Source organism: Sycon ciliatum, chromosome 3 (assembly GCF_964019385.1).
Source record: "Sycon ciliatum chromosome 3, ocSycCili1.1, whole genome shotgun sequence".
Lineage (NCBI taxonomy): Eukaryota > Metazoa > Porifera > Calcarea > Leucosolenida > Sycettidae > Sycon > Sycon ciliatum.
Genome location: NC_088645.1, coordinates 106,201 through 121,200, shown reverse-complemented (window position 1 = coordinate 121,200; position 15,000 = coordinate 106,201). Strand labels below are relative to the sequence as shown.

Sequence of the window (15,000 nt, the reverse complement as noted above, 5' to 3'; positions counted from 1 at the left end):
CATCACAGGTCAAGATAGGAACCCATCACAGGTCAAGATAGAAGTCGCACACTATTGGCTATGTACTCTTGCTGTATCTCATTTTATCCAAACTTAGAAGTTGCGACTTCGGCGGTAATAGTCATGAAGTTGATTGTTCCATTTTATCCATTTTCCAAAATTGTCGTACCCCAACTCCACCGCAGACAAGTATGCCTGTTTATGAACCCTCTGTTGTTAGGGACTATATACTGCATTTTTCAACAGTTCAATGACCTGAAAACCCCAAACAAAAATCCACAAAGGAGTAGGGTGTGCCACCTTTCCATAGAGAGGGGGGACCCAATCAGAGCAGCGGGGGTACCTAATCAGAGTAGCGGGGGGGGGGGGGGGGGTACCCAATCAGAGTAGCGGGGGGGGGGGGGGGGGTTAGCCAATCAGAGTAGCGGGGGGTACCCAATCAGAGTAGCGGGGGGGGGGGGTACCCAACCAGAGTACCGGGGGGGGGGGGGGGGGCTGAGCCTCCCTACCCCTCTGGCTAGAACCCTGAGTCCTTGTCTTGTCCAGCAATGGCTTGCAGGGGAAACACAACAGAAAGAACCACCCATGACAGCATGCCATTGTCAACATTCCACCATGACTATGTAAGTTGCAGTGATGTGCTTACCTGTGTTCATTTCTGACATTGGTCGTTGAAAGGAGGCCGATCGGCGTTCCGGCTTGAATACTTCCACGATGTTTCTACGAATACCGGTTCCCTCGGCTTGATCCATCATGATCATTGATACACGCTGCTGGAAAGGCCACGGCAACAGTGCGTCATACTCGCCTGTGTGTACACGTACACGTACACACACACACACACACACACACACACACACACACACACACACACACACACACACACACACACACACACACACACACACAAACACACACACACAGCATACAATTTCTGTGAACAATGCACATCCTAACATACTTGAAGACGGACAGTCAGAAGACAATCATGCCATGTTTCTGTACTGCTCTTAGTGTCTACAGACAACCATGCACCGTCTCTACACTACTCTACACTACTCTACACTACTCTACACTACTCTACACTACTCTACACTACTCTACACTACTCTACACTACTCTACACTGCTCTACACTACTCTACACTACTCTACACTGCTCTACACTACTCTACACTGCTCTACACTGCTCTACACTACTCTACACTGCTCTACACTACTCTACACTACTCTACACTGCTCTACACTACTCTACACTACTCTACACTACTCTACACTACTCTACACTACTCTACACTACTCTACACTGCTCTACACTACTCTACACTGCTCTACACTACTCTACACTACTCTACACTACTCTACACTACTCTACACTACTCTACACTGCTCTACACTACTCTACACTGCTCTACACTACTCTACACTACTCTACACTACTCTGCACTGCTCTACACTACTCTACACTACTCTACACTACTCTACACTACTCTACACTGCTCTACACTACTCTACACTACTCTACACTGCTCTACACTACTCTACACTGCTCTACACTGCTCTACACTACTCTACACTGCTCTACACTACTCTACACTGCTCTACACTGCTCTACACTACTCTACACTGCTCTACACTACTCTACACTACTCTACACTACTCTACACTACTCTACACTACTCTACACTACTCTACACTGCTCTACACTACTCTACACTGCTCTACACTGCTCTACACTACTCTACACTACTCTACACTACTCTACACTACTCTGCACTACTCTGCACTACTCTACACTGCTCTACACTGCTCTACACTACTCTACACTACTCTACACTACTCTACACTACTCTACACTACTCTACACTACTCTACACTACTCTACACTACTCTACACTACTCTACACTGCTCTACACTACTCTGCACTGCTCTACACTACTCTACACTACTCTCACCTCTCATCAGAACGAAGAACAAACTGACACACTTATTCTTGCCCATGCCATCTCCATTCAGGTATACCCTGCGTTTGTGGTGTGTGTAGAGGTAATGAAGAGTGAGTGAGAGAGAGAAAGAGAGAGTAATAAAGAGAGAGAGAGAGAGAGAGAGAGAGAGAGAGAGTAATAAAGAGAGATAGATAGAGAGATAGAGATAGATAGATAGAGATAGAGAGAGATATGGGGAGAGAGAGAGAGAGAGAGAGAGAGAGAGAGAGAGAGAGAGAGAGAGAGAGAGAGAAGACATGGAGAAAGCAGACAACGAGCAGCAGTGTTAAAAATCTTTCACAACCATTAGTAACCATTCATTAGATCAAAACCAGTCACACCCGTACTCACACCCAGTCACACCCGTCCATCAAAACCAGTCACACCCGTCCATCAAAACCAGTCACACCCGTCCATCAAAACCAGTCACACCCGTCCATCAAATCCAGACAGGACAGTGCCACATAAGCAAAGGCATGAAGAGCCAATGATTTGCATGCCCACGCATCTTTATTACAGCCACTTCTACATGCGTATATGCATGGTTGCACATGCACATGCACACATGCACGGATGCAAATCTGCACCCACATAGCACTCCCGAAGTACAGGTCTGGCCAATAGCAATGGGTCTGACCAAATGCAGAGGGTACGGACAACTAAAACAGAAAGTGACCCGGCCAACTGAAAGTGATCCGGCCAACTGAAAGTGATCCGGCCAACTGAAAGTGATCCGGCCAACTGAAAGTGACCCGGCCAACTGAAAGTGATCCGGCCAACTGAAAGTGATCCGGCCAACTGAAAGTGACCCGGCCAACTGAAAGTGATCCGGCCAACTGAAAGTGACCCGGCCAACTGAAAGTGACCCGGCCAACTGAAAGTGACCCGGCCAACTGAAAGTGATCAACTGTATCTGGTATAGCCCATGTAATTACAGTCGTGGCAAGTGAAATCCGACACTTGCCACAGGGGACAGCGCCACAAATGGACATCAATGATGTAAAGAGCTGTACCTAATTTGTACATTAGAGCCGTATGCATCCCAAACAGGTTGAAAAGGTCACAGAGTAGATACACACAGTTCACAGTCATGGTACACATTAGGAGTATTGATATCCATTTCCCATTCATTTTGCCAGCACCTTTGAACTTTTCTTGTGAACCTTGCTGTCATGAGACAGATAACAGTTGTATGTAACACATGTACTGTACGTATGCAGGGCTGCAGGGGCTGCACACAGCATGGTGCAGTCCCTTAAGCCTAGTTCACATTCTACGCAACGCTGACGGTACGGGACGTAAGGGCCTGTCGCGACGGCTGGGGTTAGCTATACAATCTTGTACAATTCGTACGACACGACATGCTGCAGTCGTTGCGTCGTTCAACAGCGAACGGCGCGAGTTATAAGGCACGGTCCGTGACGGGGTGACTTTTGGACCTAATTTCTTGTATCTCGGGACTTCTTTTCAATTTTTCTCCTTGAATGAAGCGGAATCTAGTTCACAATACCAGTTTTTCATGAAGACCAAAAAGTAGCTTTGAAAGGTGTGCCATTCAAATAATAGCTTCAGGAAATGATAAAACAGTTCGTCTGTCACGCTCCTGAACTATCCCTAAACACTGCATAAGTGACATCAGACCTTATTTTGCTAAAATTCAACTCAAAACGTGTTAGCTATTCTGCAAGTTATCATGGGAAGCGCAGTGCTCGAAATGCTAAAATTTCCAAGCACGAATCGGGAGTAACCGGCGCACGACGCCGTCTCCTGTTCACACTAAAAAATGCAGCCGTTTTGTACGCTTGCGTCCCCGTCTACGACCGTCTACGCCCGTCTACGGTATGAAAAGTTTAACTGATCCAATTCTTCCCGTCACTTCTCGATCCGTACGGCAGTACGGTTGCGTTCCCGTTCCTGGTGTTCACATTGGGTACCGTCAGACTGTCCCGTCGATCGTTACGTCGCGTCCCGTCGCGCCCTGTCGAATGTGAACTAGGCTTTATGGCAAGTGATTTATGGCAAGTGATTTATGGCAAGTGATTTATGGCAAGTGTGGGATTTCGCTTGCCACGTCTGTATAGACATAGAGGAACACCTTTGAGTTCGGACATTCAATACCGTAAAAGCCATATATATATATATATAACGAAGTGCTAACTCTAACGAGTTACTGTAAGACATGTATATATAACGAGGAAGCAAATCTAACGTTTTAACGGATGACATTTCTTCGTTATAATAAGATCCGTTGAGGCCATACTGCTTCATAATTATATGCTGTGTGTGGATATGGCAGAATACTGCAAGATCGTTAACATATCTTCTCGTTAACCTATGAGTTTTGGACAATCGTTAAATTTGCGACTCGTTATAATAACATGTCTTACAGTAACGAGGAGAAATCTGTCGTTAAAATAGAAATCGTTATACAGAGATCGATACATATACTGTCCTATTGAGCGTTGAGAATGAGTGAGAATCGTTACCTTTGGTACACGTAAACTAGTCAATTTTGGGAAATCATTATATATGCGCCTCGTTAAAATAATGGCTTTTACAGTACTGCAGGAGCATTTGAACATGCCCTTCAATGATGACTTCATTAGTACAGGGAAACAGTTCAGTGCTAGCCAGCTCAATGATCCACGACATCTCTAGTGTGCATGAGATCACACTGCATCTCTAGAGTGTGCATGACATCACACTGCATTTCTAGAGTGTGCATGAGATGACACTGCATCTCTAGAGTGTGCATGAAATCACACTGCATCTCTAGTGTGTGCATGACATCACACTGCATCTCTAGAGTGTGCATGACATCACACTACCCACAACATACCTGGCACACATCTTATATCCACATGGTGATGTGTAGAATGGTGCACTGTACAGGCTGGGTGTTCGTCCGCTCTGTGCTTCTCGTGTTCGTCTTGCAATATCACCAATCTTCCACACCTGCATACCAGAACATAGTAGTTCAGAACAAAGAGAAGATAGATGAGTTGCAGCCACAGAGGGCACATTCAGACGGTCATGAAAGCGTCACATTCAGACGGTCATGAAAGCGTCACATTCAGACGGTCATGAAAGATTCACATTCAAACAGCTTTCTTCGGGCTGTCATGGCTCGCTTGCTGTTTACGCTGTGGAGCATTTCACTGTGCATGTTTCCTGCTGTGGAAAATCTGTCTCAGGGGCGCAAAAGGCTGAGTTTATGTATTTTGCAAATGGCGAAAGTTAGTTTTCTTGTGTTGAATGTGCAGTAGTTTTGGTGTACTCCACTAACCAGGACTCCGTCAGTAGACTTGACATCAATAATGTCCACACGCAGACCAAGATCAGCCATCTGTACATCCGTGTACCCAATAGATCTGCCACAGAACACGGACACATACACACACACACACACACACACACACACACACGCACGCACGCACGCACGCACGCACGCACGCATGCATTCACGCACACACACACACATGCAATACAAATCGATATAATTGCAGTAGAAGTACTATGGAAGCATAGAGGAAACCATCTAGTTTTGTGAAGGGAAAGCCCCTCCAGCTTAGTTGAGGGAAAGCCCCTCAAGTGCCCTGAAGGGAAAGCCCGTCCAGTTTCCTGAAGGTGGATCCCGTCTAGTTTGGTGAAAGGGAAACCTGTCTAGCAACGCCCCTGGAAATATAGAACGTGTAGTTTTGAGAGAGGCAAGCCTCTCCAGTTTCATGAAGGCATAGATTATCTAGTTTTGCGAAAGAGACTCCCATGAAGTTTCGTGAAGAGGAATGTGGAATAGTGTGTGGAGGATTTGATCAGTGATTACAGTATACTCTGTGCGCAGGTGCACAGGTCTTACTTGGAATTCGAAGATACCTTTCCTTCCAATGTCTTCACCCGCGTTTCCATGTTCTCTTTCCTGCCGTCTTCCTGCTCTGGTTGCTGGCTTTGGTCTGTTACCTGTCAGGACAAAGCGAGATGGATAGGAGCAAAGCAGGGGGAGAGATGGGCAGGTAGGGGGGGGGGGGTAGGAGGGAGGGTAGGAGGGAGAGATGGACAGGGAGGGGGTAGGAGGGAGAGATGGGCAGGGAGGGTAGGAGGGAGAGATGGGCAGAGAGGGTAGGAGGGAGAGAGGCAGAGAGCAGAAGAGAAGAGAGACAGAAAGAGAGAGAGAGAGAGAGAGAGAGAGAGAGAGAGAGAGAGACAGGGAGAGAGAGAGAGAGAGAGAGAGAGAGAGAGAGAGAGAGAGAGAGAGAGAGAGAGAGAGAGAGAGACAGGAGAGAGAGAGAGAGAGAGAGAGACGGGGAGAGAGAGAGAGACAGAGAGAGAGAGAGAGAGAGAGAGAGAGAGAGAGAGAGAGAGAGAGAGAGAGAGAGAGAGAGGGAGGGAGGGAGAGAGAGAGAGAGACAGGGAGGGAGAGAGATAGAGATAGAGAGAGAGGACAGAGGGACAGAGAGCACAAGTAGAGAAGGCCACCACCATCACCAGCAGCAGCATCACCATCACCATCACCACCAGCAGCATCACCAGCAGCAGCAGCAGCAGCATCACCACCAGCAGCATCACCAGCAGAAGCAGCAGCAGAAGCAGAAGTCAATACTGATGAGCATAATGAAAGCACAAGCCCTCACAGTCCTCCTTGGCAGTCCCCAGCACCCATCATCATTCCTACACAGCATGGGAAAAGGGTGGCCTAATTTCTGTAGCCCGCCCCTGTACCCCTTTACCCCTGTGCCACTGTACCCCTTTATCCCTGTACCCCTGTATCTCTGTACCCTTTTACCCCTGTACCCTGTACCCCTGTATCTCTGTACCCTTTTACTCCTTTACCCTGTACCCTGTACCACTGTACCCTGTACCCCTGTAGGCTGTACCCCATTTATCCATTACCACAAAGCTGGCACTTGCCTTGCTACAACAGAACCCGGGGAACACCTCACCAGCTGTACAATCCCTTTATCACCTCCGCCTCCCCCTTCCCCTCCACACACACACACACACACCCGCTTTCCCTTCCATACCCCTGTGATCCCCCCCTCCCCCCCCCCCCCCCAGCTATAGACATTGTCATCATAATCCATAGTCATCTTAGTCAGCTCTCCAACCTCTGTGCCCGGGTAATACTCAGAATACCCCCCCCCCCCCCCCCCCCCGCTCTTCCCCTCCTCCCCCCCCCCCCCTCTAGGCTCCGGCGGATTATGCTTTCATGGATTCTCGCATTATGCTCGCAAAAATCCTCATATTATGCTTTGGCACGCGGGGATACATATTCAATCACTCTGTTGTGCTTACGAAGCCTCAAAGTTCGGAAAATTGTGCCTTTTTCGCACTTGCAAGCGGCCATAAGTACAACAAAATACACGAGTATCCCCATACCAAGGTGTCCATGCATGCTAGAGATCAACATGGGAAAGAGAAAACATTACTTCTTCTATTCATTAGTTGACTTCTTTTGTAAACAGATTTTTTCATTGCCAAATTAGTTTGAGATACCTTTCAAAATCATCATGTTCAATTGTCTTCGTAATCGTCATACTGTGAAACCGGAAAGTCTAACATTTTAACGGCCAATTTTTGTCGTTATTTGAAAAAAAATTATCGCTAGAGGTCTGTGTCAAGATGCGCATACAGATGGGTGGCCAGCTAGCCATCGTTAAACTTTCTGCACGTAATCATGCCAAAATTACAAGAATGTTTAAAACCTTTTGGGTCGTTAGACTTTCCAGTTTTACAGTACTCGTCCAACCGATGTCACCCTCACCCTGAGAATAATCAGCTCATCTCTCCCGTAGCACCACCTCTCCTTCCATCATGACCGAATATCAACTATCTCAATTATTTATTTTATTAGAGCAATATCCATAGCCTGCACAGTCATGGCTGCTTAAGTCCAGAGGTCATGACTTCGTAACATGCATAATGCACATGTACGAGGAGTTTTGCGGACTACCCATCACTATCTCGTTCGCCCCGGGATACCTGAAAAAGGCTGATTCACTCGCATCTTCTGCTACATGATCTGTATCAGTGTGAGAAAGAACTTTGAAGGAGACGAGTTCGAGCGTGCAACGATGTATTGCCTTGATTTCTACCCTGCTTTTCATTGAAAGCACTATCTGCATGACCTCCGAACCCTTTACCATGCAGACCACCAGCACTGATCAGGTGCTTCATTGTACACAATTGTGACAGTGTAGCCTACATACTAGAACTGTAGTACAATCCGATGTAGTTATGCTCCTACCTCCGAAAGGATGCCAAATTATGCTCCAAATTTTCAACCACCAAATTATGCCAATAATTATGCCGGCATAATCCGCCGGTGCCTAACCCCGTCCAACCGCGCTTCTCCCTCCCCGCCCGGTCCCCGCGCTATTGCAACAAGTGCACTATTGCAACGAGTGGGCTATTGCAACGAGTGCGCTATCGCAACAAGGATTGAACTTGGTCGACCTGGCAACAAGGATCAAGTGTGGCTGACGTGGCAAGAACCGCCATGTTGGATTGGCCTTGGACCAAAAGCAGCATAGCCACACACTGTGGCTATGCACTCTTGATGGTGAGTAATACGTGCATCGGCTATTACCTCAACGATATTTACACTGCAAATGATTGGAAAGGATTCTGATGATTATGAATGTGCACCAGTGGTGTAACGTCGTTACGGTGCTGGCTGAGAACTGGGCAGGTTATGTTTCACTCAAGCTCGGTAAAAAATAGAGTTGTCCTGGCAACAATTATAAGAAGGTAGTTGCTCCTACAATGACTGCCGAAATTGTTAAACGTCATTTTGTACAGTGGTGTTTGTCATGTACAGCTACGTAAAGTGTATATAAGAGCAGAGAGCAGAGATCAGAGAGCAGAGAGCAGAGAGCAGAGATCAGAGAACAGAGAGCAGAGAGCAGAGAGCAGAGAGCAGAGAGCAGACAGACACACTGCCTAAGTACACCCAGGCATGGATGCAGCTCAGTCAGGACAAGTTGCAACGGTCGTCAAAAAGGAGAAACGATCAGCGTTACTGCGTTACTGCCATCTTGGTCCAGCTTTTGGTGCTTGCGGAGCATGAACATGTGCAGTGCATGTCATACGATATGCCATTGTGCATGCCCTGCACTGCCAGGGCACTCCTTTATAACAGCACAGCACAAAGCTGCAAGGGCTGTGCAGCGTAGACCAGTGTATTGCAAGTGTATATCACTACGAGTGGTGGATACACTGCACTGCAAGGGCTGTGCAGTGCATTGCAAGGGCTGTGCAATGCACTGCAAGGGCCGTACAGTGCATACACTGGCTGCACTGCGAGGGCTGAACAGTGCATAGCAACAGTGCTGCACTGCAAGGATATACCGGTGTATACACTACCTGATTATGCTGCACTGTAAGGGCCGTCCAGTGTCTAGCAACACACCTATGTAGAATAGTACTGCAGTCAGCACTGCCATCCCACCCACAGCATACACTGTACACTGCAGAGGTGCTACCTCCCACTGACGTTGCCATAGGAACCGCAGTCATTGAGTACTGTTAAGACTATCACAGTACAGTGAAGGGCAAGGGGAGTATCACAGTGCCGATGAAGAAGAGTGGGCAAGGGGAGTATCACAGTGCCGATGAAGAAGAGTGGGCAAGGCGAAGAAAAAGGGCCCATGAAGAACACGGGCAGAGAAATCATCAAAAGGACATGAGGAGAGATGCAACCGGCATGCATCCACTTGCTCACCCCACGCCTCAAGCATTCCTTGAATGGTTTGCGTGCGTGCAGGCAATTTCCTCCAGCAAGGATGACCATCATGACTGCCATATAGTGCAGAAGTAGTTCAGAGTATGAACAAGTTTTTCAATCCTGCCGCCTGGCAATGACTCACCGCCTACAGAGCACGGTAACACTACAAAATGACCCTAGAGGGGATAATACCCCTCCCCCTGCCCTCCCCCTACCCTGCCTCCCCTGCCCTGCCTCCCCTGCCCCCTACCCTGCCCTGCCCTGCCCTGCCCCCCCCCCCTGCCCTGCCCCCCCCCCTGCCCTGCCCTGCCCCCCCCCCTGCCCTGCCCCCTGCCCATACCCACCCATAAACTATACATACAGTAAAACCTGTCCTAGAAGACCACTGCAACCAGGACCAAGGGATGCTATTTCCAGTCAATTAACCCTGTATTAAGAGACCACCTGGTAACAGAGACCACCTGGTAACCCCCCACATTTTGAAGGTCCCTTGAGCGGTCGTCTTAGACAGGTTTCACTGCCCTTGTGCTTGCACATTGTAGGCCATGGAGGACAGTAGAAAAAGCAGCACAAAGCAGCAGTGCCATGCAGCAGTGCCAGGCAGCAGTGCCAGGCAGCAGTGCCAAGCAGCACAGCACAGCAACACCACGGCAGTGGTCACAATTCCCAGGGCAGTACAGTCTCGTTGACTTACCATGCGCAATCTGGTTACTTCAGTTTGCAGACTATCCACTTTCTCAGCGAGTGCACCGACAGCCTGTGGTGGTGGCAGTGTTGCTGTAGTCTGTACATGCACGTGAGCTTCAGGATAGGCTTCAGAAGACATGCTTTGTCTGGGTATGTCGGTGACATACTGCTCTCTTGGACTGGAGTATGCACCTGCTGTTGTTGAGTGAGGGCGTAGCTGTAAGCATACACAGAGTTTGAAACAAGAACACAACTTGCCATCCACCTATCCTCCATGTCACCTTTTTCTAGCATGTCTACTTTGTCTGTGTCTGTTTGTGTCTCTTTGTGTCCGTGTCTCTCTGTGTCTGTGTCTGTCTGTGTTTGTGTCTGTTTGTGTCTGTCTGTGTCTGTATGTGTCTGTCTGTGTCTGTGTTTGTGTCTGTTTGCGTCTGTATGTGTCTGTTTGTGTCTGTCTGTGTCTGTTTGTGTCTTTCTGTGTCTATTTGTCTGTGTCTGTCTGTGTCTGTACGTGTGTCTGTCTGTGCGTGTATCTGTGTGTGTGTGTGTATGTGTATGTCTGTATCTTTCTCGTTTTGCCTGTCTGGTCGTCTGTCCAACTGTCCTTATTTTGTCCTGTGGGTCGTCACCCCCCCCCCCCGTCTCCTTCCCTCTTTCCAAAACTGTTGTCATTGCTAAGTCTATCTCAATACAAAAAAATGGCATTAGGAAGGAGTTGAGATCCAGGGTGTGGCGAAATGTGCTGGAATACAAACAGGTCTGCCCCCCACCTCGCCGGTTCCCCTTCCAACCCTACAACGAAGATAAGAATCACGGCGGGCAACTCACCATCTGCATGTCCTGTTGCAACTGTGATACAACACTTGCCAGCGAAGACACTTCATTCTTCAACCGTGATCTGTCTCTTAGCATGTACACCATATGGTCTGGCTGCGAGAGATGGGCTTCCATTTGTCGTCGCTTCACCTGGACAAGGGAATGGTGCATAAATGAACACCCACACAAGAATACACATCCACTGTATATTGATGTGCTTACAATGTATGTCATGCACTTCTGCATGCCTATATAGTATATGGGCCAACGCATAAGGTCTTCCATGTGGTCATGCATTCTGACATGCACTGTACATGAACTCATACATGGTGTTGTGCATGACGTCATACACAAGGCCATGCATTATGCGTTTGACATCATACATGAGGTCATGCATGAGGAAAAGCACCATTGGTCTTGCAAACACAATGTACACGTGGGCGTTATTGAACTTCAATGTAATCTTCAAGTGCATGCAGGGAAAGTCCCAGATATGCATGAGCAGCTGAGAGTCTACACTGAGAAGAACACAACTATGATGCCAAATATAGCGTGTTCAGCCTTGCTCACGCCTTTATCTAATTGAAAATTACTTTCAGAGTTACGAGTGCAGAAAGCTGGAAACATGCGAAAATGCTTCAAACACATGATAATGTACAGTGCAGAGAACATGACAATTGTACAACAAACAATACAACATTATTAAGCAACACGACGGATTTTATACCAACTACCACTTCATTGTTGAGCCACATCATCACAGACAAATGTCAACATGCGTCTTTCCCTTGATAGAAAGTGTTTGGCTTTCAAAAAAGCCGGGTGAGATGCTCAGCAGGGAAGTGTGATCAACAAATCAATGCCTTCTTCCCGTTGACGGAATAGAGGATGTTGCGATAAAGCCGCTTTGATGGTGTCATCGAAGATCGTGCCAAATTGTTTCGCTGCAACATGACAGTCTCCTGCTTGTCCACATTCTTCTTGTGCCATAGTCAGGAGCGCTGGAAGCAGTTTTTGATTGGTCCGGTAGTATCATGGCCTTCTATACTTCGTGTATGATATAGTTGGTACATATGATCACCATACTAGGTACATATGATCACCATAGTGGGTACATATGATCACCATAGTGGGTACATATGATCACCATAGTAGGTACATATGATCAACATAGTGGGTCCATATGATCACCATAGTAGGAGACCTGTGCTGGTGGCCAAAACGTTGGTCCGGTAATAACCTGACCAACCGGACCGGTTCCGGCGGCCACATAGTTTTATGTATGTACACAGCAAGATGACTTTGAGATCACATCATGATCATGATCTATGTGTGCAGAACACAGTGTATTGCACTATCATGATCATGATAGTGTGCAGAACACTGTGTATTGCACTATCATGATCATGATAGTGTGCAGAACACTGAGTTCTGCACACTATCATGATCATGATAGTGTGCAGAACACTGTGTATTGCACACATAGATCAGCAACTGCTCTAGAGCATGCCGCTTACAGGGCGAAAGCAGCAGACTGCTACAGCAACAGCAGCAGCAGCAACATCGGCGGCAACTACAGCAGTAGCAGCGGCAACAATAGCAGCAGCAACAGCTGCAGCAGCAGTGGCAGCAGCAGCAACAGCAATAGCAGCAGCAGCAGGAGCAACAGCAACAGCAATAGCAGCAGCAGCAGCAGCAGCAGCAGGAGCAACAGCAGCAGCAGCCATAGCAGCGGCACCAGCAACAGCAATAGCAGCAGCAGCAGCAGGAGCAACAGCAGCAGCAGCCGTGGCAGCAGCAGCAGCAACAGCAGCGGAAACTACAGCAGTAGCAGCGGCAACAATAGCAGCAGCAACAGCAGCAGCAGCAGTCGCAGCAGCAGCAACAGCAATAGCAGCAGCAGCAGGAGCAACAGCAACAGCAGTAGCAACAGCAGTAGCAGCAGCAACAGCAGCAGCAGCAGGAGCAACAGCAGCAACAACAGCAGCAGCAACAGCAGCAGCAATAGCAGCAGCACCAGCAACAACAATAGCAGCAGCAGCAGCAGCAGGAGCAACAGCAGCAACAGCAGCAGCAGCTGTGGCAGCAGCAACAGCAGCAGCAGCAACAGCAGCAATAGCAGCAGCACCTGCAGCAGCAACAGCAGCAATAGCAGCAGCAGCAGCAAAAGCAGTAACAGCAGTAACAGCAGCAATAGCAACTGCACCAGCAGCAACAGCAATAGCAGCAGCAGCAGGAGCAACAGCAGCAGCAACAGCAGCAACAGCAGCAACAGCAGCAGTGGCAGCAGCAACAGCAGCAGCAGTAACAGCTGCAATAGCAGCAGCAATAGCAGCAACAGCAGCTATAGGAGCAGCAGCAGCAACAGCAAAAGCAGAAATAGAAGCAGCAGCACCAAAAGCAGCAATAGCAGCAGTACCAGCAACAGCAGTAGCAGTAGCAGTGGCAGCAGCAACAGCAGCAATAGCAGCAGCAGTGGCAACAGCAGCAATAGCAGCAGCGGCAGCAACAGCAGCAATAGCAGCAGCAGCAGCAACAGAAGCAATAGCAGCAGCAGCAAAAGCAGCAATAGCAGCAGCAGCAGCAATAGCAGCATTAGCAGCGGCAGCAGGAGCAAGAGCAGCAAAAGCAGCAGCAGTGGCAGCAGCAACAGCAGCAGCAGAACACGGGAATAGCAGCAGCAGCAACAGCAACAGAAGTAAATAGCAGCAGCAGCAACAGAATAGCAGCAGCAGCAACAACAGCAGCAGCACTAGCAGCAGGAGCAGTAGCAGCAGGCACAGCAGCAGCAGCAGCAGAAACAACAACAGCAGCAGCGACTACAGCAGCAGCAACAGTAGCAGTGGCAACAGCAGCAGCAGTAACAGCAGCAATAGCAGCAGCAGCAACAACAGCAATAGCAGCAGCAGCATCAACAGTAGCAGCAGCAGTAGCAGCGGAAACAGCAGCAGCAACAACAACAGTATCAGCAACAACAGCGGCAGCAACAGCAGTAGCAGCGGCAACAGCAGCAGCAGTAGCAGCGGCAGCAGCAGCAGCAGCAGCAACAGCAGCAGCAGCAGTAGCAGTAGCGGCAGCAACAGCAGTAGCAGAAGCAACAGCAGCAGCAGCAGCAATAGCAGCAGCAGCAGTAGCAGCAGCAGCAGCAGCAGCAGTGGCAGCAGCAGTAGCAGCAGCAATAGCAGCAATAGCAGCAGCAGCAGCAGCAAAAGCAGCATTAGCAGCAGCAAAGGCAGCAGCAGCAGCAACAGCAGCAATAGCAGCAGTAGCAGCGAAAGCAGCAATAGAAGCAGCAGCAGCAAAAGCAGCAGTAGCCGCAGCAGCAGCAAAAGCAGCATTAGCAGCAGCAGCATCAGCAGCAATAGCAGCAGCAGCAGCAAAAGCAGCAAGAGCAGCAGCAGCAGCAGTGGAAGCAGCAACAGCAGCAGCAGAACACGGGAATAGCAGCAGCAGCAACAGCAACAGAAGTAAATAGCAGCAGCAGCAGCAACAGAAGCAATAGTAGCAGCAGCAACAACAGCAGCAGCACTAGCAGCAGGAGCAGTAGCAGCAGGCACAGCAGCAGCAGCAGCATCAACAACAACAGCAGCAGCGACTACAGCAGCAGCAACAGTAGCAGTGGCAACAGCAGCAGCAGTTACAGCAGCAATAGCAGCAGCAGCAACAACAGCAATAGCAGCAGCAGCATCAACAGTAGCAGCAGCAGTAGCAGCGGAAACAGCAGCAGCAACAACAGCGGCAGCAACAGCAGTAGCAGCGGCAACAGCAGCAACAGCAGCAGTAGCAGCGGCA

The 15,000-nt window shown here is 48.8% G+C and overlaps 1 protein-coding gene across 2 annotated transcripts in view; it reads right to left on the bottom strand.

Moving 5' to 3' along the window:
• The window catches only part of LOC135813176 (TNF receptor-associated factor 3-like), a 32,026-nt gene that overhangs the window by 3,032 nt on the left and 13,994 nt on the right, over positions 1 to 15,000 (bottom strand). For both annotated transcript variants that reach the window (XM_065326390.1, XM_065326391.1), the window contains exons 8-14: positions 11,221 to 11,358; positions 10,400 to 10,609; positions 5,842 to 5,942; positions 5,272 to 5,356; positions 4,825 to 4,940; positions 1,956 to 2,023; positions 647 to 808 (exon numbers count right to left, since the gene is read on the bottom strand). In XM_065326390.1, the coding sequence (XP_065182462.1) occupies positions 647 to 808; positions 1,956 to 2,023; positions 4,825 to 4,940; positions 5,272 to 5,356; positions 5,842 to 5,942; positions 10,400 to 10,609; positions 11,221 to 11,358 (880 nt within the window). The remainder of the gene's footprint in view (positions 1 to 646; positions 809 to 1,955; positions 2,024 to 4,824; positions 4,941 to 5,271; positions 5,357 to 5,841; positions 5,943 to 10,399; positions 10,610 to 11,220; positions 11,359 to 15,000) is intronic.